We start from the raw sequence: 25,027 nt of genomic DNA on the forward strand, positions 1-25,027 counted from the left end.
CTCAATCATGGTGTTTCTTGTTTATGAGCCTCCTTGATCTATGTGTCTTAAAATGGTCTCCCTTCCCTATTATACTTACCCTTTGCATTGCATAATCATTATTATTGTAAAAGGCTGCTTGGGCAAGCAAATAATTTTCCAACGCGGAACACTGTCCAAGTGGCACCTTGTTGCATTTATCTATGCATCTCATTGTGTAAAGTACTCGTGAGTGGATATTGAGCTGTTTCCATTGGTGATTCTTTTACCATCGTATCTCCATATTGCTCTATCATTTCCTTCATCATTGACATCCTAGACGGGTGGTTGGGATTGTCTCTTGTTTTGTGAGATTGGATCTGACCATCCCTTTATTTTCCCTATGGGTAGAGTTACTCCATTTCATAACAATAACCCAAAAAAAAAAGAAAAAAGGTTGAAAGTGGTTTCATCACCTTTGTAGGTCTTGGTAGGCCATTGGGCAATTGATGAGCACCCTTTGTGCGATGCCTTGGCCTCTTTGGGGTGACCCTTTTGGGCTCCTAGGGTAAGATAACTATTGCCTTTATAGTCTTGATAGGTCCTTGGGTGGCTGACATGTTGCTTTGGTGTGTGACACCTTGGGGTTTTATGGGTTAAGCTATGCTTGCAATCCCTTTTTGGTTCAAGTTTTGGGCCTAAAAGGGGGTGTTAGGTTGAAAAAGAGGCATTAGATATTAAATCTTCATTAGTTCATTAAAACAACCAAAGCTAAAACCAATGTTTCAGTGTCCCATACGCAAAATACCCTAAATTTGTGAAGATCCACATCTATATATAGGAGGCTACTTGGCCACTCAATTCATCCTTGTTTTGTAGATTTCAGCCATCAGCTCTCCTTCCAGTGGTTGTCCAGCCCACCATGATTGCACTCCTTTCTTCATTTACAGCATTCATTCATTCACTTTAGAGTTCTCTTTCTTCTCTTCTTGTGTTTTGCATTTGTGTTTGAGTTCTCTATGTTTTAGTTGTGGTCATACATCAAGGTTTTCTTTTGCAAAGCCTAGCATATCTTCACAAGACTGCAGGGTGGTTTTGAGAGATGAGGAGAGGAAGAAATGCTAGGTGGGATTCCGACACCTTCTTTAATCTAGCCCTTGATATAGTTTGGCACTATAGCGTAGTAGATTGGTTGTTCACTCAACCATTGTACTTATGATGTACTTAGCTGCTCTTTACATATCTTTCTTTGTACTGTGTATATTTTACGTTGAGGGGTTTTTTCCTCCAAGATGTCAGAACTAGAATCTTCTTTTCTTGAAAAGAAACAAAAAAACAAAACACAGTGTCATGCAAGGAAGATGCTATTCAATTGGGTAGTCATATATTATGTAGCATGCATCCCTTTTACCTTAGCTAGGAGGAAATTGTTGGGACTTTACGCACATACTAAGTTGCCACCACTGTTCTCCAAGCACCATGCCTTAATCAATAACACCCCACATGGATCTGCCATTGTTTGCCAAGTGCCGTTTCTTATCTTCAACACCCTTGGGGGGCAGATTTGCACTATAGTTTCCTGTATTGGTAGTTAAAAATGGCTATTTATGAGCCATTTTAAAAAGAGAGACAGAAAAAAGACCTGAAAGAAGATAACCATTGCCTTTTCAATTTTCTGGGATCTGGGATAGTCTTCTTATGACACTTTTGGTCCAATGCTTTGGTCCCTTTGGGTGACTTTGAGTTGGGCAAAGAACATGCTCCTCATTCCCCTTGTACTCTTTTTTCTGCCTTGAGGGGGTGTTTAGCCACCTGAAATTTAGTCACATATAATAATAATTAAGTGGCTGAATTATTGGGCCCTCGTAATGCCTGAAAAATAATTTACGATTAAGTTGTGATACCAAACAGATAGGACAATTGGCTCCAAGAAGTCTATACGAAAGCAGATTATTGGCAGGTCATTCCTTCATCCCCTTCTGTTTCACACTGCCATACTAGATTGCCTTCGCTGACATCATTACTGCCTTGAGCTCTTATCACCCTACCCAGCTAGGTGTTCCCATGTTCATCGTTTTTCCCACCCTGGAGTGGAGGTGATTGCTTTTGCTGTCTGGAGCAGCATGGTGTTCTTCCTTGCTGCACCATTCTGCTGCTGCCCACTCCAACTCAAGAACTGCAGCTTGTATGATTGCATGAAAGATTTCAATAGCTGCATTTTACTGCCCTGGTTGCTGATGATTGCTGTTCATACTGCACATGCTGGTGGTTCCATCCTTGGAGTCTCCATGCTATTACTTTTTTTGCTCCTAGCAGGACTGTTGCTATCATTGCACAGCTGTGTTTTGGGCTGTTTAAGCCTGCTCACAGCTGACTGACTGTCCATCTAGATTGAGTGGCGTGTTCTTGTTGACATTTGAGATTTGTCAAGAGTATGACAATCTCCTCCTGCATCCCTCAGCTCACTCCCAAGAGATAGAGGCCTGAGTGGACAGCACCTTACTCCTTGACCATCCATTGTATCTCATACCTTTCATATATTTGGTTTGTCCATCGAGTTCAATGGTTGATTGGTCATTCGATCTTTGAGATCATTTATCAGTTGTGTGTGGTGTGTACACTTTGCATTTTCTCTAGCACTGGCCAAGAGCGTTTTGAGCTTCTTCTTTAGTGGAGGTGATTTCAGGTATAGAGGGGATATAGGGATGCTGATTTGGATAGTTTATTGAGGGTTGGTCTTGTGGATTGCACTTCATGTGGCAATATGTATTAGTGTTGAGCCTTGCTTGATGGATTGATTTGAGCCATGGTCATGTTGTGAGAGTGTGCAATGGAAGAGAATCATGGGCATGGATAGAAAAGGAGAGGAGAACAATGAAGGAAAATTGAATACAATGACGACTGGTTAGTCTTTGCATGCAGCCCAACCCGTCAGGAAGGGCATTGGATCAGGCTGAATAATGATGACAGCACTTGTGATGGTGATGGAGACGGAGTGTGGAGCCAGTAGTCCTCACTAGAGACAGAGAAGGCGCAACAATTTGAATGTGCACATACTTGCTAGAAACAATCAAAAACACTGTCGCAAGGCTGAAAACACTATCGTGCAGCAAATGCTGAAAAGGCAGTAGTTGCAGGTCAAAATGTAGATAGAAAAATCATTAAGTGTAGTTGTTTGTTAGAATTTTCCCATTCTATGGGCGGTGCCCAAATTTTTAGTTAGTTGGTTTGTAGTGTGAACACAACTACATTAATAAGTTGTATCACCACTTCTAGAGTTAGTTCTAGAGTTAAATTAACTCTAGTTGATGTAGGGATAGGTTTAACTTAAGACCTATTGTACTTTCATTCTATTAATTCTAGCACTTGCATCTTTTGAGTGTGGAATTGTTGCCCACTCTTGCTCATTGTCTTGTGTTCACTCTCTCTCTCTCTCTCTCTCTTTCCATTTTCAACATTTGGTATCATAGTAGCTTCTACGCACGGATCTCGAACAACCACTATCAACTGGTGTTGCTCAGCCAATGTTCAACCCAAGGAATAGAAGTTGTTGTTTTGGAGGAGGTGTTGTTGCTGCTTTTAGCCTACATGCAGTCTCGTATACAGTCTTGCATGCAATTGTGCACACAAAACCTCTCTTAGCTCTGTTCGTAATATTCTCAGCCCTGCCTGCCATTTCCTCAATCTTTCTTACCATTTTCTCAGCCTTGCTCGCCATTTTTTGCAGATACGAGGAAAAACACAGAAACTCTAATTTTCCAAATTTGGGGGTTTTCAAGAATTTGTGCAATTTCTAATGTGTCTTGCTCGTCACATACCTAATTTCAAAGAAATTTGCATTTTCTTATAGAGTGTGAAAAGAATTTGGGGGTTTTCGGTCAACTTTTCCAATTTAAAAAATTTATTGAGAAAAGTTGGGGCTTTTGCCCGATTCAAGTTTCATGTGTGAATCTCCACTCAAATTGCTAGCATTGCACAATTTCTTTAACATTGGTGCAAGAAGCTTGGGGCTTTTCAGTTTTTTGGCTCTGGCACACATTTTGAGGTGGATTCCAGTCGCTGGTTATTATTGGCACGTGTCTTGAGGCAACATTTTTGTAGAAATTCAGATTGTAAGGTAAAAATTTCTTCAATTTCTTTGAAATTCTAAGAAGAAATATGGGGCATTTGCCCTCTCTGATCCCAAGGCAAGAAATTAGTGATACAACAACATTTAACTACTACTACAGCTAGATTGAATAGTACATTTGGGGGAAATTCAGAAATTTTGGTGAGAATCGGCATTAAATTATTGGAATTTGTAAATTTGTGGGCACACATTATAAGGCAGGTGTACTACTGTAGTATATAACATTGCATTGCTGTTATTCTTGTGGTCGAGTGTTGATTTGGGAGACATTGTGCACACTTTGGCATTTGTGTGAAAATTTGGCACTTGTTTGACAGTTTTGAAGGATTTTTGGTACTTTGAGGAGTACATACACTATACTTCAGCATTGAAGTATTTGGTTGTAGATTTTTACTCATTCTTGACAACATGGCATGTCAAGGCAATAATGATCAGAGTAGCATCTTTTACCCCCCCTTTTGGAGCCAACGGAACTATGAGATTTGCGGTTTGAATAGCAAAGGAGAAGCTAGTGTTTGGTGCGAGTCTTTGGGTATAATAGGGTGAGACCGGACACGGTGAAGGGGAGACTCATTGTAAGTGTTTTCTTAATTAAGGATTGGTTTTGGGATACTTTGAGCCTTTGCTCTCTTGCATGTATGTTGTTTCATCTCTCGTTGGTTTCTCCTCTATGTAATCTCTATCATCATCTCTACTCTTATATGTCTTGCCCAGATGTGGGAGGAAAATATAGATAGCCAAAAAATGGTTGAAATTGGCCAACCTGCTGTTGGAGGTTAAAAAGAATGCAGTTGGCCAGTCATAAATTGGCCAACCAGCCTGCCTAAAATGCGAAAATGCTAACACCAGCTGGTGATCAGGCTGCCTTGCTCCAATCACTAGTTTATAGGCTGGCTGCCAGCTGAAACAGCTCCAAACTGCCCACTGCAGAGTGTGAACACACTTTGACACTCACTGAAAAAGAAATGCAGACGAACTAGATGCTCCAATTGCTAATATACAGGCTAGCTGCCCATTGAAATAGCTTGAAACTGCCCATTGCACAATGTGAACACACCTGATACACTGAAAAGAAATACAGACCATTTGGATGCTCCGGAATAGTTAGAGCTCTAATGTCTCCATTTGACTCTAATAGAGCTCACAACTAGGAGATGATTGATCGACAAAATGGCAAGGTACAGGCTTGTCAACAATAATGTCTTGATAGTGCTTTGGCCTTTGCTTGCTCTCTTGGTCCTCTTGGTGTCATTTAACTTGTTATGAACTCAACCACCTTTGCTTAAACTTGCTTAGCTTGTAATGTTGTCCTAGCATCTCACCACCTTTGAACTGATCTTGCCCTCTGTGGGAGCTTTCGCTCAACTGCCAAGACTGACGGACCCCTTATTGTTTCAAGCGTTCCAAGCCGAGCACTAATGGCTACCTCTCACATAGCCGACTCGCCATCCATATCTACAGGTGTAGTAAGCTTATCTCCATGCCAATCGAGTTACCTCCTCTTCCGTGCACTCCGGTAGCTCCACGATCCAAGTGTAAGCTTCAAGCAAGCTCCATCCTCAAGCTCCACGCTCCAAGCTCTATTGCCGTGAGCAAGAGAAGAGAAGAGAAGAGAAGAGAAGAGGAGAAGATGGAAAGCTTCTCCTCCCTGGTCCCTCACCCTCACACACTTACTCCCTCACACTCTCACACTCCCTCTCTCAAACACAAGCTCAAGCAAGCAAAAAGGAGAAGAAGAAGAATAAGAAGAAGAGGAGAGCCATCTTTGGCCACACATAAGAATCAGCTTCTCATTCACTTTTCAACTTTATATAAAAAACCCTAAATCCCTTTTGGGCGGTCATCCCCTTATCTCCTTTTTTACATGGCCGGTGGTGGTCTAGGTCATTTTTCCCATTGTCATTATATCTTCCTAGCTTCCTTCCTACCGCCCATTTACCTTTACAAATTGCACGAGTGGGAGCCCAACGCTCTTAAAATTAAACCATGATGCGCTTGCGCTCTTTTACAAAAGTATTGACTTGCGTTTTTTCTTATGCACATTTTTTCTTTATTTAGGACTTTTCTGCATTTCTTGTGCTTTCATATTTTTCTTGGCGCGTCTTCATTTTCCGTTCCACTTTTACCTTGGCCTTTGTCTTCTGCTTTAGATTTTTCAAATCTTTCACATTGTTCGTCTGATGGTTAACATTATCCCCCTCCTAGACGAGTGCCAGTCCCATGGCACTCACCGTCGTAGGTAGCAGGCTTTGGCATGCATTGAAGACGAGGGTGGAAGGGATATTTGTGGTTGCCGTGAAGGAGTGTTGGTGGTGGTGTGGAGGAAGGTCGTTGGGGGCACGTTGGTGGCCTAGGTGGCTGGTGGTAGGGGAGTTGGAGTTGGTAGTAGGGCTGTTTTTTCTTGGGGATTGCATTGATGGCCAACACAAGTGTTGGTTTGTTGGGGATTGTGCACATGACGATTCTTGGCGGGCTTGTAGGATGATAAAGGATAAGAATTAAGAGTTGAGTGTCGATGAAGAGCAAATGACACTTTCGTTGGAGTCTTCAATACTTGCAACTGAAAACCTCTCTCATATGTGGTCTCTCCCTAAGGGTAGTGTTAGTCTTCTTTATCGTGCACAATACGTAGTTCAATTAGTTTGGGAGATAGGTCGAACTCTAAGTTAGCTGAGAGTATTGTTTTGCACTTGAGGACCCAAACTATGTATATATTTCGGTGCAGATATTATGTGAGTGCTCGTGCATACTTAGATATTACGTAGTTAGAAGACCGCGGGCTAGTTTCTCGTGCATACTTAGATATTACCCATGTTGAAAAGAAGTACACGTGAAGGTGTATGAGACATCCTTTGCATTGTGACTGTAGGAGGTAGCACAATTGAACACATGGACAACGCACTCTCGGTAGCTGGTAGCTATTGGACCTGTGTGATGAGGACGGTGTACTTTTCATGGCCATTCGTGCGGTGCTTACCAGGATTGATTGCAATAGTATTAAGGCAGAGTGCAAGAGGGAATCGTGCGAATGGATTAGAGTGACAGGTCTAACGATAGGCGAGACAAGCTCCCTAGGTATGTCCTGCCCTTGATGTGTCCTGAACAATTGTGGGTGATGCGAAAGGGCGAGGGGACTAGGGACGGAGCCAGTCGACCAAGGTCATTGGACGTACCTAATTTGAGGACCCCTAGGTGCTGTGCTGTGATCATGGGCGATTCTTTTCTTTTTGTCTTTTTTTTTTTTTTTTTTTTTTTTTTTTTGACTTGCCTGAGTACAACCATTGCAATATATTGAGGCTATCAGCCTTTCAATGGGTTGGGAAATGTCGAGTTTCGAAGGCTCAAGAAATGGATATTACAGCGATGATGTTTCCTAGCCTCGTTGTTAGAGAAGCAGTTGTTGAGATGGGGAGAGATACTTGAGATTTTGCAATCCTCTTTGAAACATGTGATGTTGGTACAATTGAGGTAACAACTGTTGTGAGTGCCCGGTGTAGAGTGTAACCTAGAAAGAGAAAGTGGTTAAGATCATGCTTTGGGCCATGCGATGTGGGCGATCGGTATGTTGAAAAACACGGATCTAGAGTATGGCAGCTATGGAGGTTGGAACTCAAAGTACAAACTCATGAAGACATAGACTAGACAAGACCAATTGTCACAGAAGTGAATTAGGTTCCAAGATTGAGACTTGGACTCATAAAGACATTCTTGTGTGTAAGGACAATGACACTGGCACTTGATTGAAAGGACAATAGCGTTACTTGAAAAGTGAACCAAGTACATATCTTTATAGCTTTTCAACTTCTCCACTCTCCTCACTGTGCTTATGGGATACAGTACCTCATCCTGCAGCATACATCATTTGTCTATTTCTCAACACCCCCCCTCAAATGATGAATCTCTACCCTTGCTGGCTTTTGGTCCCCCTGCATACAAAGATAGACCAGGAGACTAGCTCTATGGCAGCCTAGTCAAGTTAAGGCTTGAAATTGTACATTTTTGGTAGGGTTTTTCCAAAGTGAAATCCAAAAAGATCCACTATGGGAAAAACATACAATAAAAATTCTTCAAAACAATCTGTCAGAGTTGTTGATGGTAGCGGAAGGATCTTCTTCTTCTTTTTCTTCATTAGCATCTTCTTCTTCTTTTTCTTCATTCATAAACTGGTTTTGGTGATGATCACTTTGCACTTGTTGGGCTCTTTTCTTGTGGAAACATTCACTGGCTACATGGCCAATCTTACCACAATAATGGCATGTCATCCGACTTCTATTGTCGGCGTTGAATCCTCGACCTCTTCCTTTGGGTCCAGTATCTCCTCTAGTGTATAAGAGGTTTTTCCTTGAGCTGGTCTCTTTTACATATTTGCTTTTAAATTTGCTTTCTTCAAGCAGTGAGTGCTCAATATCTTTGAGTGAGAGACTCGGAACATTACTTAGAGTGGACACAAGGTTCTCATATGGATCCTTGTTTACCCTTGCAAGCAGTACGGCTATTGCTTCATCTTCATCAATATTCTTTTTAAGAGTTGCAAGCTGGGTTTTTAAACTCTTAAACTTATTAATGTGTATGGACATGGAAGCACTATCCTTTATATCCAGCTTATAAAATTGCATGAGTAAATTTACCTTTGAATTCTTTGTTTGAGTACCAAAGATCTTGTCAAGCTCTTCCCAAGCCTTTGTAGCATCTCTGATGCCAGAGATATGATGCAAGACATCATCAGATAGTCCCCATGCAATGATGCCTAGAGCTTTGTTGTTCATCTTCTTCCATTCTTTGGTTCTTGGTGGAGCTACTGCAAGTATCCCGATTTTTGCATCTTCCTCCTTGTCATTTGTATCTTTTTCCTCATCTTCAAATAGGTCCCACAAATCCTTCCACATGAGGTGGTACATGGTCTTCTCCTTCCAAGCATGGAAGCCTTCTCCATTGAACTTTGCTATTTGCTCAAGCTCTGCCATGTTGAGCAGCTTCAATTAACTGAGAAAAGACCAGCAAGGGGGATTTGTGAAGTGTCACAAGGAGGTTAGTGTCAACTGACACTAGTTGAGTATCAATTGATACTATTCTTGAGCTTAGTATTGAATGTCGGTGCTTGATCTTCTTCTTGCTTGTTGATTTGAAGTGTTAATCTTGCTGGGAACTGAGTTCAGACTCAGATAAGAGTGGCAGTGTGTGCCCTAAGTTGAGGGGAATGAGAAATTGAAAAAAAATGAGCTTGAACCTTGATGGCTATGGCTTCTTGGATTAGGGTTTTGACCCAGACTTGGTTTTTTCCAGATATCTAGAGCTAGAGTTGATCATTTTAAAAAGTTTTTTTATGAAAATGTAGCTTACTCCATGCTTTACAAGAGCCCCATGAAAAACATCAGGATCGGGTACAGCAGTATGCGTGCAGATCAGCGAATCGTAAACAGGCGCAGTTATGGCAGCGACGTTGAATTTCAGCAATGCCAGGCTTGTGAGTGCCCAATGCCAAGCTTAGATGTGATAGGAAGAAGCTCCTTGAGTAGAAGAACAATCCTCCAGAACAAAGCACACTGAAATATTACCTGGTTTGAGAGATATGAGAGCTCAAAGTGAGGTATGTCCTGCAGGCCACAAACTGGGGCTATGGCAGCAACTGACAATAGTGACAATGCTGAGGTCCAGATAGCCAAATCTCATGGATTGATGTGATACAGGGAAGCTTTGTGAGGTGGGGAACACCTCTCTAGAAGGAAGCTCAGAGAGATTTGGTATGTGGAGGGAGATACACAAGCTTCAAGATGACAGGGTGCTGTTGGTTATGGTTGACATGGAAGCTCAAGTGAAGGTAGAGTTCAGAGATAAAGTCATGGACTAGAACTGAGCTGACTAGAGTTGAAGAGGGATTGAGAGAGAGTAGAGGAGAGCTAAACCATGCTCAACTGAGCTCTGATACCATGTTGGAAAACACGGATCTAGAGCATGGCAGCTATGGAGGTTGGAACTCAAAGTACAAACTCATGAAGACATAGACTAGACAAGACCAATTGTCACACAAGTGAATTGGGTTCCAAGATTGCGACTTGGACTCATAAAGACATTCTTGTGTGTAAGGACAATGATACTGACACTTGATTGAAAGGACAATAACATTACTTGAAAAGTGAACCAAGTACATGTCTTTATAGCTTTCCAACTTCTCCACTCTCCTCACTGTGCTTATGGTCTCCTCGTTGTGTTTATGGTATACAACACCTCATCCTGCAGCATACATCATTTGTCTATTTCTCAACACGGTAAGGGTGATTTTCGCTTTCGGCAATGTGGCTTTGTTGCGGCTCTTTGTGAGGTTGGTGGTCTTGCGGTGACTTGGGCATTGAACACTTTCGTACGAAGATCTGTATCGTCCTGCATTCACTTGTCACTTCGTGAGAGTATATGCAAGTCGCATACATCAAGTACAACGAACAGATGCAATCACGACAAGATATTACTTTATCAAAATCCTATGATGTTGACTGCGATGCATATTCCGGTGCTTGTTAAAGATGTGGCATATATTAGCGGTAGGTAAGGAAAGTGTATACAGTTGGGGAGCTTGCCCCTTTAACCATTTAAAGACAAAAAGTTATGGCAGGATGGCGTTTGTTAAGTAGCTTATACATCATAGGGGCTACTCTATTTGTACGAGGCGGGGTGAGTCTAGGTGGTCAGGCGATTGGGGCTGTGCCGATGAGGGGCTCCTGTGAGGCTGAGTGGGGAAGATGTCGGTCGGGACCTGAATGATATAGTCCCTGGCCGCAATTGTTTCCAGAATGCTTTTGAACAATGCATCAAATTTCTGCTTGTCTCGAGCTGTCTTCTTCTTTGAGCACTTGGTGCCAGAGCGTCTGGTGGGGGCCTACACGGCTGGTGTTGCTACGCCCCGTGTGCTCCCTTGAGCCCTCGTCCTCTTAGTTTGGGGAGTTTTTGGCTTGCGTCCTGGGCGGTGTCGTTTGGGGCCTCTTTTCGGTGCGTACCTCTTTAGAGTAGGCATGTAGAGTTTTGGTGGGGGTGCTAGTGTCTCTGATAGCGGAGAGCTTCCTTGCAAGCCAGGTGCACTATGTGGTCCATGACTGCTACCGTAGGGGGACCTGCAAAATGCGAACCAAGGGTTAGGCCTTGAGGCAGGATAAAACTATTCGCATGGAAGGGATTATACAGTGGGTTATCAAGCGCATATGACGAGGAGGGGTGAGGTGAGGCATGCAATATTTGTTGTAAAGGGACAGTCCCCGTGATGATGTTCATTTTGCCTCCATTCATTAGCAGATCTTGGCTTATGCTAAGCTGTGGGACTGGTTGTCATGGAGTGGAGCAAGGCTCATCCCCGGAAGGATAGACCAGAAAGAGAAAAGGTGTATAGAAAGGGACGGTGCCCTGTCTATATCATCAGAGATGTTGGTCAGGGCTTTCTATGGCGGTAATGAGGGTTGCATGCTCTCCTCTTGGAGGCGGGAATGGTCACCCGACTTCTAAATGTGTGGTGAGAGGAGGACCTGAGGAGCTCAGTCTATCAAACCCAACTCTTCTCCATGCGCTTGACTATCATTGCTTGTGTGTGTTGATATTATCTATATAGGGTCTAAAATTCATTGTTCATTTATGTGCATATTTACGAATCCATGTCACTTCATGAGGATAAAAACCAATTGTAGAACTCCGGATTGTACTGGAGTATAGTACACGCATCCAGTACTCGTGGCAACTTACTCAATAACGATAGATATTTTGCAACATCGAGTAGCATGGCACATTGTGTGAGTCTACTGGCAACATGTAACTCCTCCTTAGTGAGAATCTTATCAGCCAGAGAGTTCTCTTGGCTAGTTCTAGCTAAGCTTGTACTCCGAATGGTAGTTAGCACTTGAAAGGAAGTTGGTGCCACATAGGTTGGGTCTCTTTTAGACTGCCATTTAGCCAATCGCTCCTCTGAGACTGTCATAATTTGGGCTCTTAGTTTGGCCATTGCAATGCGGTTTTCAAATCAACGTTTTTCAAATTGACTTCGATCCTTTGATTGTCGCTTTAGTTTCTCTATCTCTAAGAGATTTGGTTGGCAGAGCACATCATTGAATGTTACGGTTAAGCGTAGTTCGTCGGCTTCCTTGTCAGAGGTGAGTCGCATGTATTCATGTAGCAGCTTGTCATAGTGTTCGCCAAGATATTCTTGCTCTTTCCAAGATTGGGGAAATGGCAAGTATTCTTCAGGCTGCTCCCTAGGGAATACGCCCATATCTACAAGGACGTAGATACGTGCAAATACTCTGAGTTTAGCATCCAACTCAGTTAAGCATTTTGCAATACTTGTATGTTCATCGAGGGCTTGCTCGGTTGCTATCTCATGCAAAGTTCTAGGAGTTTCCCTAGGCTTTAGCATGGCCGGGGGCTTAGGTCTAGATGAGCAAGATTGGTCAACGCTAGGATTGCCTATGCTCTCGGGGTTTCCATGTTTCTCTTGAGGCTTTGTTATTGCATCATGGTTCTCCTTGGATGTGACTGGTATAAATTTGTCACCCTGTTGTGCCAGTGTTGTATCCACTCTTGATTGGTCAATGCGAGTTCTGTTGTTGGTGGATTGAGTGTTGCAAGTAACCGTTGATGGTAACGACTGCTTTGATTTTTCAGCACGCACGAATGTGAATGAGGTTTCACCGCTATTAAAAGAGACACCAATGGGTTCATTGGTGGATGGACTCGATGCTTTATTCCTCAGCTCTTCGGCACTCTTGGTCTTAATCTTCTTGGGGTCTACAATCACTTGCAACTGCCGCCGTTGTTTTCGTTCTTTTTTCTTCTTTTTCTTAAGCAATCGAGGTGTATCCCTTGAAGACTCGGGACCTTGAACTAGGTCAGTCGTCGATGTGCTTGGCTAGGCCTTAGCATTCTCTTTCTCTAGTGTGTCCTCATGGGACATAGCCACGGCCTGCTGAATAGCCTTGCTAGGTTCTGAGGGTACAACCCCCTCTCTTTTTGGAGAGTCTAGCTCTTCAACCAATTCCCTTTTGTTTAACTCTTCCAGCCTAGGCTTTAGGTGCTTTGGAAGTGTTGGAGTTGTCAAGGAAGTTGATTGCGACACAGATGAACTACTAAGGACACGTTTTGCAAGGGGCATTGTTACGGCCAAGGGCTGTGACTGATGTGATCCCTGATTGGAAGTAGTAGTAGCTAGTTCAGTGGACTGGCTACTATTGGTGAATTGCGGTGTCAAGTCCTTAGGCCGATTGAAAGTGGTCGTGTCTTTTGTTGCCCTTTGAGTATTCACTTGTGCAGATCGAGCCTTAACTGATCTAGTTACAATAGATTGCATAGGCATATCCTTGGGCCGAGAGCTACGGGTGGTGCCATGTCCCACCTCTTGGACATCTGGAAGCTTAGATGGAGATAGAGGTTGGGATTGGGCAGCTGCACTTGACGGCTGCTTTTGTGCTTCCTGTGTCCGTTTAGGGAAGGAGTGTGTAGGAGATCTGGGACTCTTAGGTGGACTCGGTACTGGCTGGAAGATTTTCTCGCGGCTGATAGACGATTGTGCCATTTGCTTTGTTGAGCAATCAGCCTTCTTATGAGTAGCGTTGTGCCTGTGGTGCTCATGATCCTCTTGGGAAGTCAAAAGCTCCTTGAGCACTAGTGATCTTTGTGCACGCTTAATGATTACATTTGACATCTGCTTATTAAGCATGCTAGGCTCTTCCTTTCAATACTTATGTTTGGTTTCTTGCCCTGAGATCTAAATTTTCTCTTAGATTTCCTCATGTGCTTCTTTGCTTTTGATGCAATCTGAGCTTTAACTGATAGCGGTAGTTTAGCAAGGGACTTTGGTATCCAAATCCATCGGTTACCTGTGTAATACCCTTGGGCACGTAGCGACGCTTTGGATATCCATCGCGCTGTTGTGTTGGCTCTCCATTTATACCTTCGTCTATAAGGCTTGGGCTTCTTTTGTGGTTTTCTACGATATTTGTAAGTTCAAAGCCTATCCTTGGCATTGTCTCCTGATCTTCTTGTTTCACGCATAGCCTCGCTCACTGGTTCTCTCTGTTCAACCTGTGCTTGTATCAACTCTTTCAACAGGTCCTTGCTCTCATTACTAGGCTTGCTTGTTATGTCAGCACCTTCTTTGCCTTTTTCTCGAGGTTCGATGAGGTCACCTTGCTAAAGGTTGTGATTATCCTCACACCCAATAGTGTCAAGTATATCCTCTGTGCTACATAATCGGCCTCACACTTGGTCGTCCTTTTGAAGGGTCTTCTTAGGAGGGCTTTCTTTCCGTAATTAGCACTATTTGGAGGAACATGAAATAGGATAGACAAGCTCTCAATTTCAATTGTCGCGAGGATTTTGCACTTCTCTATAAGTGCTCGTGGATGTGTTCTGTAAGGACTAAGAGTTACATTAGTTGGTGTGAGCTCTGGTTGGCCTAGTAGAGTCCATACTTCATAGGTTAAGATATTAAAATTTGCTCCTTCATCAATTAGAGCATCGATAGTGTGCTCTCTTTTTGTAGTGAGTTTGACCCTAAGATAAGCAGGTGGTACTATGTCTTCGTTTTCTGGATCTTGGCTTGTAAATTAAGCCGTTTGACAAATGCCCTTGAGTCCCCAACTGCACGACCAGATGTGGATTCTCCATTGATGTCTTGGATCGTGTGTGCAGTGCTAGCTATTCAAGGTGCATCTATCGTCAAGACTGTCATATCTAGTCATTTCCACAGTTGTAACTTGATGTTGTCGATTTCCGCTTTGACTAGATGTAGTCCGAATGGAATACATACGTATTTTTGCGGTGTGGCCTTTTTGCCCTTGTTGGCTAGACTGGCCCATTGAGGTTCTAGGGTCTCTGTTTGTCTTTGTTCGAGTATGGGCTTTTGGTTGCTCCTTTACAAGTGAGAATCCATGCTTGCGCAGGGCCATTACTACATTAGGATCTAATTTGGAGGACCTGTCACGGTGCGCGTTTTCTCTCCAACCTACTTGGGGGAGGTGCGGAGGGGGCAGAGCCCCCCCTCTGTGGGGGCCCGGGAGGGGCAGTTCTTGTTAGCAGTCATGTTTGTCATGCCTTGTCATCTCTTGCTTGTGAGCCTCAGTCTGAGTCAGACGAGGACATTAGGAGCTTTGACATGTCTGTCATGTGTTATGATGGGAGAGGCTAGTCACTCTCGACTGGCTGTCTTAGGTTGTGTATTTCTTTTTGGCCTCTTTTAGTGGGCAGCCACTGGCTGCCCGGCCACTTTTTGGTCATTGTTGTGGGGCGCCCATTTTAGGGCACTTTTAGGGTTTGCGCCCATTTTAGGGTTTGCGCCCATTTTAGGGTTAGGGTTAGGGTTTGTCCGTTGCCTATTTATTGTCAGCTCCCCTCCCCACTTTATCACTTGTCTTCTTGCAGATTCCGACACTCCTTCTCCCCCGTGGTGGTGCTACCATCATCATCAGCTTGATCTGGTGCCCTCACTAACGCTGTGGGCTGCGTGCAGGGACTGATCAGTCCATTTCAGTGTATTCAGCATTCATTTCAGTCAGTGCAGATTTCTCTTCATTATTTTCTGCTCTCTCTCTCTCTCTCCCTCCGTGTTCGTATTTTCTCTTCCGCAGCGCACTCTCACATGGTATCATCGCCAAATTGAGAGCACGGAGGTCTTCATCGACTGGAGAGAGACCACACCTATCATTTGTTGCTGCCCCCCTTCTCTCCAACAGCCAGGCGGCCCCTCCAAGTGGTCTGAATATTTGCGTTTGCTGCATAGGTGGTCTGAATATTTGCGTTTGCTGTATCAGCCCTTTCCAGAGGCTGCCACGTCATCAACTAGCTCCTGCTCCTTGCGTTTTCAGCTGGGTGGCCTTCTCTTCAGCTGGGCGGCCTTCACTTCAGCTGGGCGACTCCACTACAGGCTGCGTTTTGCATCCAAGGTGGTCGTTTTCCCTCCTGGCGGCTCATCTCCAGCTGGCGCTTCTTTTCTGGGCTGCGTTTTGGTGCCTGGCAACTTTCCCTCCGGATTTTGTGCCCTACACAGCTGCGTTTTCACCTTCTGGTGCTTGACGACCTGATTTCCTGGAGTTTGGTGGTTCTTCTGGTGGTTGGTGACCCTTCTGGTGGTCATTCTTCGGCATCGGCACAGTTTTCTTTGGTGTTTGGTATTTTGCAGATTGGAAGATGTCTTATCATCAGTCTACAGGTTTTGATGATTCAGATGACGAGCTTTTGTCTCAACACTCATCTGAACGGAGGCGTGATTTCTATCGCGATGATCGTCCTACGGAGTCTATTCCTCGTTCCCGTCCGCCTTCTATTCATGTATCTCGGCGTTCCCCTTTCAGTGGGCCGACGATGCAGCCTTTGATACCCCCTGTACAGGTACCCGTACTTCCTCAGCTGCCTAGAGAGGACCGGTTGGATGGCTCCAACTTTTCTCTATGGTTCTGCAAGGTGGAGTGTATCTTGGACTCCTTCGATCTTTGGGAGCTTGTTTCTGTTCCTATTTCCCGGCCTATGGTGGATCCCGCAGATGGGACATCTATGGATCGCGCAGCCTTATGGGATCGGCTCAATTCTAGAGCCCGATCTTTCCTCTTTCTGAGTTTGCAGGATTCTGTCCTTGTTCATGTTCACAGGTTGAAGACTGCAGTGGACGTGTGGCAGAAGCTAGTGCCTCTCTATCAGCAGAAGACGTTTGCCCACCGGATATCTCTTGAAAAGAAGTTGCGGATGCTCGCTATTGATGATAGTCCTTCCATGAAGGACCACATCAACAGATTACAGGATATGAGGGATGAGCTTGCATCCCTCGGTCGGACGATATCTTGTGAAGACATGGCTATGATTCTTTTGACTCAGCTGCCATCGCCTCGGTTTGATGTTTTCTACACCAGCCTTCTTACATCGAGGACCCGTGAGAAGCTTCTATGGGAGGAGCTATCCCCGCTTGTCTTGGAGCATGACGAGCGACTCAGAGAGGTCAGTGCTAGTGGATCCGACTCCACTAGAGCCTTTGTTGCAGGTTCGGGAGGACAGAAGAAGAAGACGAAGTCAAAGGCTAAGCAGAAGGACAGTTCTTCAGGCTCTGACTCAGATTCAGAGAGACCGAAGTGTCCACATTGTGGGAAAGGGACTCATCCCGAGGAGAAATGCTGGAAGAAGTACCCTCACCTTCGTCTGGGAGCGAAGGGTGGATCTACATCGGAGCCTTCTACCTCTACACCAGCTCTTACCCATGAGTCAGTGTTCCTTCATATCCATGCTTTGGAGGAGGATCCTTCTTCCGTGGCTGCAGTGTCTTCTGCGCAGCCTTGGTTAGTGGACAGTGGTGCTTCGAGTCATATGACTCCCCGAGGTGATTTGTTACAGGATCTCCGTCCATCAGAGGGTTCAGTCACTGTTGGTGACCTTTTATCGGTGCCTATTAGTGGTGTTGGCACATTGCCTTTGTTTACGGACCGACCTTTGAGCTCCTTTTCACAGGCCCTATATGTTCTGGATTTGGGCCTTCCCCTCCTCTCAGTTTATGGCCTTACGTGGCTTGCCACACGAGTGATCTTCACCGAGCATGCCGTTGTTATTGAGGATTCTTTTACAGGAGTTGTCTTATTTACAGGTTGGCAGGAGAGCGGGCTTTACAGGCTCCATTCCCCTTCTTTGATGCAGGGTCCTCCGAGGCAGTCTATTGCTACACCGTTCTTGCTCGTGCACCTTCTATTCCACAGGTTCCTTCCCATCCCCCACCTTCTCCTCCGGTGGTTCCCTCGTACCCCCCATCCCTTTCAGAGGGGAAATTTCTCGGTGATGCGGCTGTGGATTCCCTGGCCCCTAGTGTTTTAGAGGGGGATTCCCAGGATCGTGAGGAGCTCCTTCAGCGGCAGTCTACACCGACGGACTTCATCGACATTGGCATTCCTCTTGCCACCCCAGGATCTATTTCCTCTTCGGCCTTCAGCCACATCCAGGATCTGAGAGGGGGTGTTAGCAGTCATGTTTGTCATGCCTTGTCATCTCCTGCCTGTGAGCCTCAGTCTGAGTCGGACGAGGACATTAGGAGCTCTGACATGTCTGTCATGTGTTATGATGGGGGAGGCTAGTCACTCTCGACTGGCTGTCTTAGGTTGTGTATTTCTTTTTGGCCTCTTTTAGTGGGCAGCCACTGGCTACTTGGCCACTTTTTGGTCATTGTTGTGGGGCGCCCATTTTAGGGCACTTTTAGGGTTTGCGCCCATTTTAGGGTTTGCGCCCATTTTAGGGTTAGGGTTAGGGTTTGTCCGTTGCCTATTTATTGGCAGCCCCCCTCCCCACTTTATCACTTGTCTTCTTGCAGATTCCGACGCTCCTTCTCCCCCGTGGTGGTGCTGCCATCATCATCAGCCTGATCTGGTGCCCTCATTGACCCTGTGGGCTGCGTGCAGGGACTGATCAGTCCATTTCAGTGTATTCAGCATTCATTTCAGTCAGTGCAGATTTCTCTTCCTTATTTTCTGCTTTCTCTCTCTCTCTCCCTCCGTGTTCGTATTTCCTCTTCCGCAGTGCACTCTCACAGTTCCCTCCGGCCTGCAAGGCCGTTACGGTAAACATCATGTGCAATTTGAAGGACCGTTCGTAGCCAAATTTTGAACTACTTGCTCTAAATTTCAGCCCAGTGATTGATCTATGATATGGTTTCGGCTCTATATGGTCTCTTGGTCAGTTTCAGAGTCTATAGGTTAAAATTTGAAAAAATCCAAATTCGGCTCAATAGGTCCGAATTGCAGGGGCCGAATGTCCGATTTGACCCATCCGAGGACGGAGGGCCGAATGAGAAATGACCGAATGTAACTGGTCCGAATGTCAAATTCGGCCAGTCCGAGGGCTGAGTGGGTGGAGGGTTGAGTCAAGTGGGCCGAGGGCCGAGTGGTGAATTCGGCTGTGCCGAATATCAACTTGTCCGAGTAGGGTTGGGCCTAGTTGGTAGGGTTGAGCACTGAATTTCAATGTTGGTTCGAATGCTTCACTCGGACGGGCCGAGTGAAAGGCGTTTGAGTGTATTGGACCAAAGGGCCAAGTGGTCCGAGGGCCGAGTGGTCCGAGGGCCGAGTGGTCCGAGGGCCGATTCTAGGACTCGGTCTAGAATTGCCGTCACTTGGACGGGCCAAGTGCGACGCGATTTTTACCGGACTTCAAAGAATTCTTTGCGCCGAGCGATTGAGGGCTTCCTACTTGTTGAGCACCTTTAGATTCAAGCTACTCATATAGGGGAAGGTGTGGAATTACCTGGGCTGGGTAAATAGCTCCTAGATGACCAGATCGAAGCAGGTCCATGCGATGAGGCTCTCACCCTCTCTCCTGCTCTCTTGAAATCCTGCAATGCAAAATGTGGCCTTTCTTGCTACTCCTGGCTCCTTATCACCCTGCCCAGGCCTGCACTCACCTTAGTCTTGCTCCCTTCACCAACATTTAACCCAAATTTTCATTTTTTGTCATTCTTTTCCTTGTTTCAGCCTGTTATACAGTAACAGAAAACCCTACTGTTTGCTTCAATATTTTGCTCGTATCCTTTCTAAATGCAAGAAAAAATCATAAGGGAAACACCTACACTACTCCATCATGCTTTTCGAAGTCCAAAAACCAAAAATCTACTTGCTAAGGAGATCGAATACCTCTTCAAACTCCCTCGCTTCCTACCTATCTATCTTAAGCACCGGTTCATGGAAAACTCTACTTCGATGCTCGATTTGAAGCGCACAAGTGCTCAAGGCTTATATCCGTTGGTCCCGGCAATGGAACAAAAATGTAGGGTATTTCGCTCAACCGCCAAGACCCACAGACCGTTTATTGTTTCAAGCGTTCCAAGTCGAGCACTAATGGCTACCTTTCACATAGCCGACGCGCCATCCATATCTACGGGTGTAGTGAGCTTACCTCCATGCCGATCGAGTTACCTCCTCTCCTGTGCACTCCGGTAGCTTCACGATCCAAGTGCAAGCTTCAAGCAAGCTCCATCCTCAAGCTCCATGCTCCAAGCTCCATCGCCGTGAGCAAGAGAAGAGAAAAGAGAAGAGAAGAGAAGAATAGAGGAGAAGATGGAGAGCTTTTTTTCCCCGGTCCCTCACCCTCACACTCTCACACTCCCTCTCTCAAACACAAGCTCAAGCAAGCAAGAAGAAGAACAAGAAGAAGAAGAGAGCCACCTTTGGCTACACATAAGAATCAGTTTCTTATTCACTTTTCAACTTTATATACAAAACTCTAAATTCCTTTTGGGCGGTCATTCCCTTATTCCTTTTTTTATATGGCCGGCGGTGGCCTAGGCCTTTTTTCCCATTGTCTTTCTATCTTCCTAGCTTCCTTCCTACCGCCCATCTACCTTTACAAATTGCACGGGTGAAAGCCCGGGTGAGAGCCCGACGCTCTTAAAATTAAACCATGATACGCTTGCGCTCTTTTACAAAAGTATTGACTTGTGCTTTTTCTTGTGTGCTTTTTTCCTTTATTTAGGATCTTTTTGCATTTCTTATGCTTCCATATTTTTCTTGGCGCGTCTTCGTTTTCCGTTTCACTTTTACCTTGGCCTTTGTCTTTTGCTTTAGATTTTCCACCTTGTTCGTCTGACGGTTAACACTCTCTCCTTCGGATCACACAATGCCTCTAAATAAGTTGCTTAGGTGTATAGATGTTGAGGAATCCAATGCATGAATCCATGATATCTAGCCTCACCCATAAAGCTCTACTTGCAATAGTAGTCTCGTGATACTGTCAAAGTGCAGCAATGTGGAAGCATAGGACAAAGATTGAGAGAGAGTGAACACAGAGAGAAGAGAGAGAGAGAGGAGAGACAGTGAAACACAGAAAATCTGCAGTGTAGTATACTGTATAGGAGTGCAGAAATATACACGGGTGCAGAGAAAATATCTGTGTGTGTCTTCGCCTTGAGGACTTGGATTTCCGTTAGTCGGTGTGCTGTTAGTCACAACAGGCTGTCTTTGTCAGATCTCAAGATCCAAGATGTGTCCAAGCGCTGCTGGACCAGTCTGCTATAAATAGCAGAAAATATCATGAAAAAATAGGCAGAAACAGTGCAGCCGACTGCACGGAAAAATTGGCCGATTGCAGCTGTGCCACGTGGCACCTGTTTGTGTTGCTGATGTGGCACTCTGGCCGTACTGCTCTGCACACTGCTGTCCAGGAAATGACTCTCTAACAGATACCACACATAGGACAATAGACCCGAGCCAATTGAGGTGTGAACTCCTTCACTCTAGCCATGGGTACTGATTGAGTACTCCCAATAGGTGCTAGACGCTCTTGTAAGTAGCTCTCCGACTCTACTGGTCTAAGAGGGGGAGAGCTTATGCTCCTGAAGACGAAGAATGTCAATGTGACTTGCAAGGGTAGGTAAGCAGCACTTGCAAGACATTTAGCCTCTTAGAACCTTGTGCTCTATTTAAGAGGCTAGTGACATTCCAAGATGCGAGGTGTATGCTCATGGGGAAGCTTTGAGACTTGTCCGATAGGCTCTTGCTTGGTATGGTTGAAGACAAAGAGGATGGGGAACTAGGGGCCATCCAATGGTGCTTGGTGATAGGTTCAAAGGGTGAATAGTAAACTGTGAACTTCACTTCCCCATGGTTGTCTATGGGCGTAGAAGGGGGATGATGTCCGCTTCTTAAACCATTGAGTGCACCTCCAAGAGCTTTACTCTCAGGTGAGCATCTGAGACATGATAATATTGAAGAGCTTGGGCTGGCAATCACTTGATCACACCTATGGTAGATGCCATTATGGCATGGTACAGATGAGGATGCCAAAATGAGGAAACTCTACACTAGATTGTTGGTTAATGTCTATCATGAAACACTGCAGGTGATGAGGTGGCAGGTGGTGTCAACTGGAGGTGGCAGTGCAGCAGCGGTGTTGACTGGAGGGTACTGGCAGAGGGTAGTGGTGACAGCACACATCAGGCAGGGGACACAGCTTCTAGTGAGCTTATGATTTGCAATAGTTGGCATGCTTGCTCTCAGCTTATATTAACATTAAGTGGATTTTTGGGTAGCTTATGATTTGCAATGGTTAATATGCTTGCTTTCAGCTTATATTAACATTAAGTGTATTTTTGGATTCACAGTTGAGAGGCTTTACTGGATTAATGAATGTGCATTATTCAGGCTTTACTGGATTAATGAATGTGCATTATTCAGCAGTAGGCCTAGGGGTGAATTGTGAACTGCCTGACAATCATCCAGACCCTTGAGATGGCATGGGCAATAAAGAAAGCCAAAACTCGTCTAGGCAAATACATGGACCCATACTGCTTTCATGAAGGTGAAGCAAAAAAGGTTTAATTGGTGCTCATTCAGGAGGCTATTTTGGCATCTACAATGTTCACTCTACCCCTTGCAGTAGGGGCACCAATAACATCCCACTTATAAATTGAATGCTACATCCTGTCAAAATTATAGTTTCTAAGGGCCTGGATGATGTTTCCTGATGTATTGGTAGTGGCTAACTCACAACAGGAGAAATATATTCATTGTCATGCTTAATGTGACATTCAACTGAAGCTGTTCTGTAGTCTAGTAATAGCTTGCTACATGGATAATCATCGCCTTTATCTAGTATTCTTGGGCTGTGTGGCATCTTCATTTAGGTGCTTCCTAGTTCCACCCTACCAAAAATATATTTAGAAGGGTTATGTGCCATGCTGTCTCTTGTTTACTCAGTGGTGTTGGCTAACACACTGAAGAGTAAAAGCAGGTGGATAACTGCATTAAAGCTGTTCTATCTTTAGCTGTAGACAAGCAAGCTAAGTGTATTTTCTGTCTTTCGTACTGTTTGGCAGTATAATGAGATACGGACTGAAAATGAGGGTTTGATTTGGATTGGAAAGACAAATATGGACAATGACCAAGAGGAATATGAGCCTGATGGAGAAGAAGACGATGGAGATAATGTGGATGAAGAGAGTGAAGGTGAAGATTTTGAGCAAGAAGCTGGATAATACTTGAAGTTTTCATTTTTCATTTTTCAGAGTGAAACAGGATACTAAACTAGTAAAATCCTGAATTGCACCTTAACTACTAAACTACTTCTATCGGCGTAAGTGCCTCCTTTGTTCCTAATATTCAAATCGTGTATCTTAAGAGTGTCACTGAGAGTCAGTTTGTAAACTGAAACTTCAGGCAACCATACATGGACGCTAAACAATATTACTCGTTTGTTTATAATTGAGCTAAGTTCGACATTGGTTCTATCAAAGTGAAGCTTCAAGCAACGGAGTTGCAGAAAACAACGTCTACACTCCTCTGTCTTGTGCTGAGCAACCAAACTGTTGGTGAGCGTGTTGTGGGAAGCATTTAGATTGTCAAATCCACTCCATATGAGTGACAGAAAGTGCTCTTGCCAAATTGGAGCAGAAGCTCTGAGTGTGAGAGGACAAGCTGTTGGCTTGAAGCCCATGGGGAATGAAAGCCGTACTATTTGAGCCCAAAACGTGCCACTTTCTAAGGGTGAGATCAATGCTTCGTTAAGTTAATGTATAAGAGATGAACATGGTGGCGGTATAGTGTCAAAGATGCATCAGAAACAGTCACAAAAGCAAAGAATCTAGGGATTTGCTCGCAGATCATAAAAAACTCAATGTGGCATTTACAAAAAAAGGTTGAAAGGAGGCAAGGGGGGAACGTGTTCTCAAATGATTGGCAATCCAGCAAAGCAATGAGTTTTGTGCATTAGATTAGGCACCAGCAATCCATCATGAAGAGGTCTTTGTCTAAAGGAAGTTTTATCTCGTATACACACAACACACACACATGCTTGTCATATGACCTCCTAATGATCAATGGATGCAAGGTTCCTTGTTATCTACGTTGAGAGGAAGACTAACAAGAACAAGAGTATGGGGTCTCTAGATTTTGTTTCCACCATGGGTAAAGGGGCCGATAGAGTAACATTTAAATGGTAGTTTTTAATCTAGGTGCGTATCACCATGACTTGTTATAGTTACACTCAAATAAAAACATGTAGGACCTTTTGATTTTTTAATGGAGGAGAGCTAGATATAAATGAAGTGTTTACAAAAGAGTGACAATGAGGGGACAATGGAGTGGCATTCAAGGACAAGGTTTTACAAAATCCAAGATACAAAACAATTTATGTGGCTCAATTGTTTGATTGTCATGAAACTCATTTAATATAACAATTTTGTGCCACAGCTTAAGGTTGGTAAATTTGATGCATCTTTTGTGCAACATTTTCTTTAAATTGGTGTGGTGGTGTGTTTTACTTTTGTAGGGTGTCACTTTATTGTCCTTTTTACCCTATGTTTGTTTTAATGATGTTTGAAAGCATATCCTTGCAATATGTTATCCATTGGCATGATATAGTAGGGCTACATCCTTAGTGTTGGAATTATCTTGTTAAAGGGCATCCAAGGAACCTTTGCTCTTGTTTGAAATGAGCTGAAATTTTAGTTGCAAAGGGGGCCATAATACGCATGTCATATTATATCCATGTCCATTGGAAATTAACAAGTATTCTTGGATTGCTTGCAAAATGTGAAAGGCATGATGTCATAAGTTTAAGAATGAATCATATCAATTAAATAGATTAATATTTTTGTATCTTTGGTAAGAAGATGGAACATTATAAGAATTTGGAAGTTAAGGTACTCAAACAAAACAAGCCAAAATGTCAAATTTTATTTTAATGCATAGAGTAAAGCAACAAGATAATAATATAATGACATAAAATAGTTACAAATAGCAAAAGCTTCCATAAATATGAAGAGAGAGCAAAAACCATAGACTTGGATGTCTTTTTAAATTTTTTAAAAGAAAATGTTATGATTGGATCAATCTATCCATTTCACATAGTTTGGTTGGTTATGTGTCTTTTATTGCACGTTGTTACGCGAGCGGTGATCAAGAACAAGTTTCACTCACTATCCGATAACGAGATGTTAAGAAGTGTCGGTTGGGA

At 44.1% G+C, this 25,027-nt stretch overlaps 1 protein-coding gene across 3 annotated transcripts in view; it reads left to right on the forward strand.

The window, feature by feature from the left end:
* LOC148024743 (transcription termination factor) overlaps positions 1-23,667 on the forward strand; it is a 61,566-nt gene extending 37,899 nt beyond the window's left edge. The window contains exons 2-3 of one of the 3 annotated variants that reach the window (XR_015693254.1): positions 22,890-23,124; positions 23,200-23,658. Coding sequence is in view for 1 of the 3 variants with exons in the window: in XM_087693765.1 (XP_087549891.1) it covers positions 22,890-23,048 (159 nt within the window). In the remaining 2 variants the exon portion in view is untranslated. Of the gene's footprint in view, positions 1-22,889 lie in introns of all 3 variants that reach the window. The other 2 variants (XR_015693255.1, XM_087693765.1) reach the window with 2 other exon arrangements.
* The last annotated feature ends 1,360 nt before the right edge of the window (positions 23,668-25,027 follow it).

The sequence above is a fragment of the Lygodium microphyllum genome, chromosome 15, assembly GCF_053477565.2.
Source record: "Lygodium microphyllum isolate KBCC chromosome 15, Lygodium_microphyllum_v1.1.10, whole genome shotgun sequence".
In the NCBI taxonomy this organism is placed as follows: Eukaryota; Viridiplantae; Streptophyta; class Polypodiopsida; order Schizaeales; family Lygodiaceae; genus Lygodium; species Lygodium microphyllum.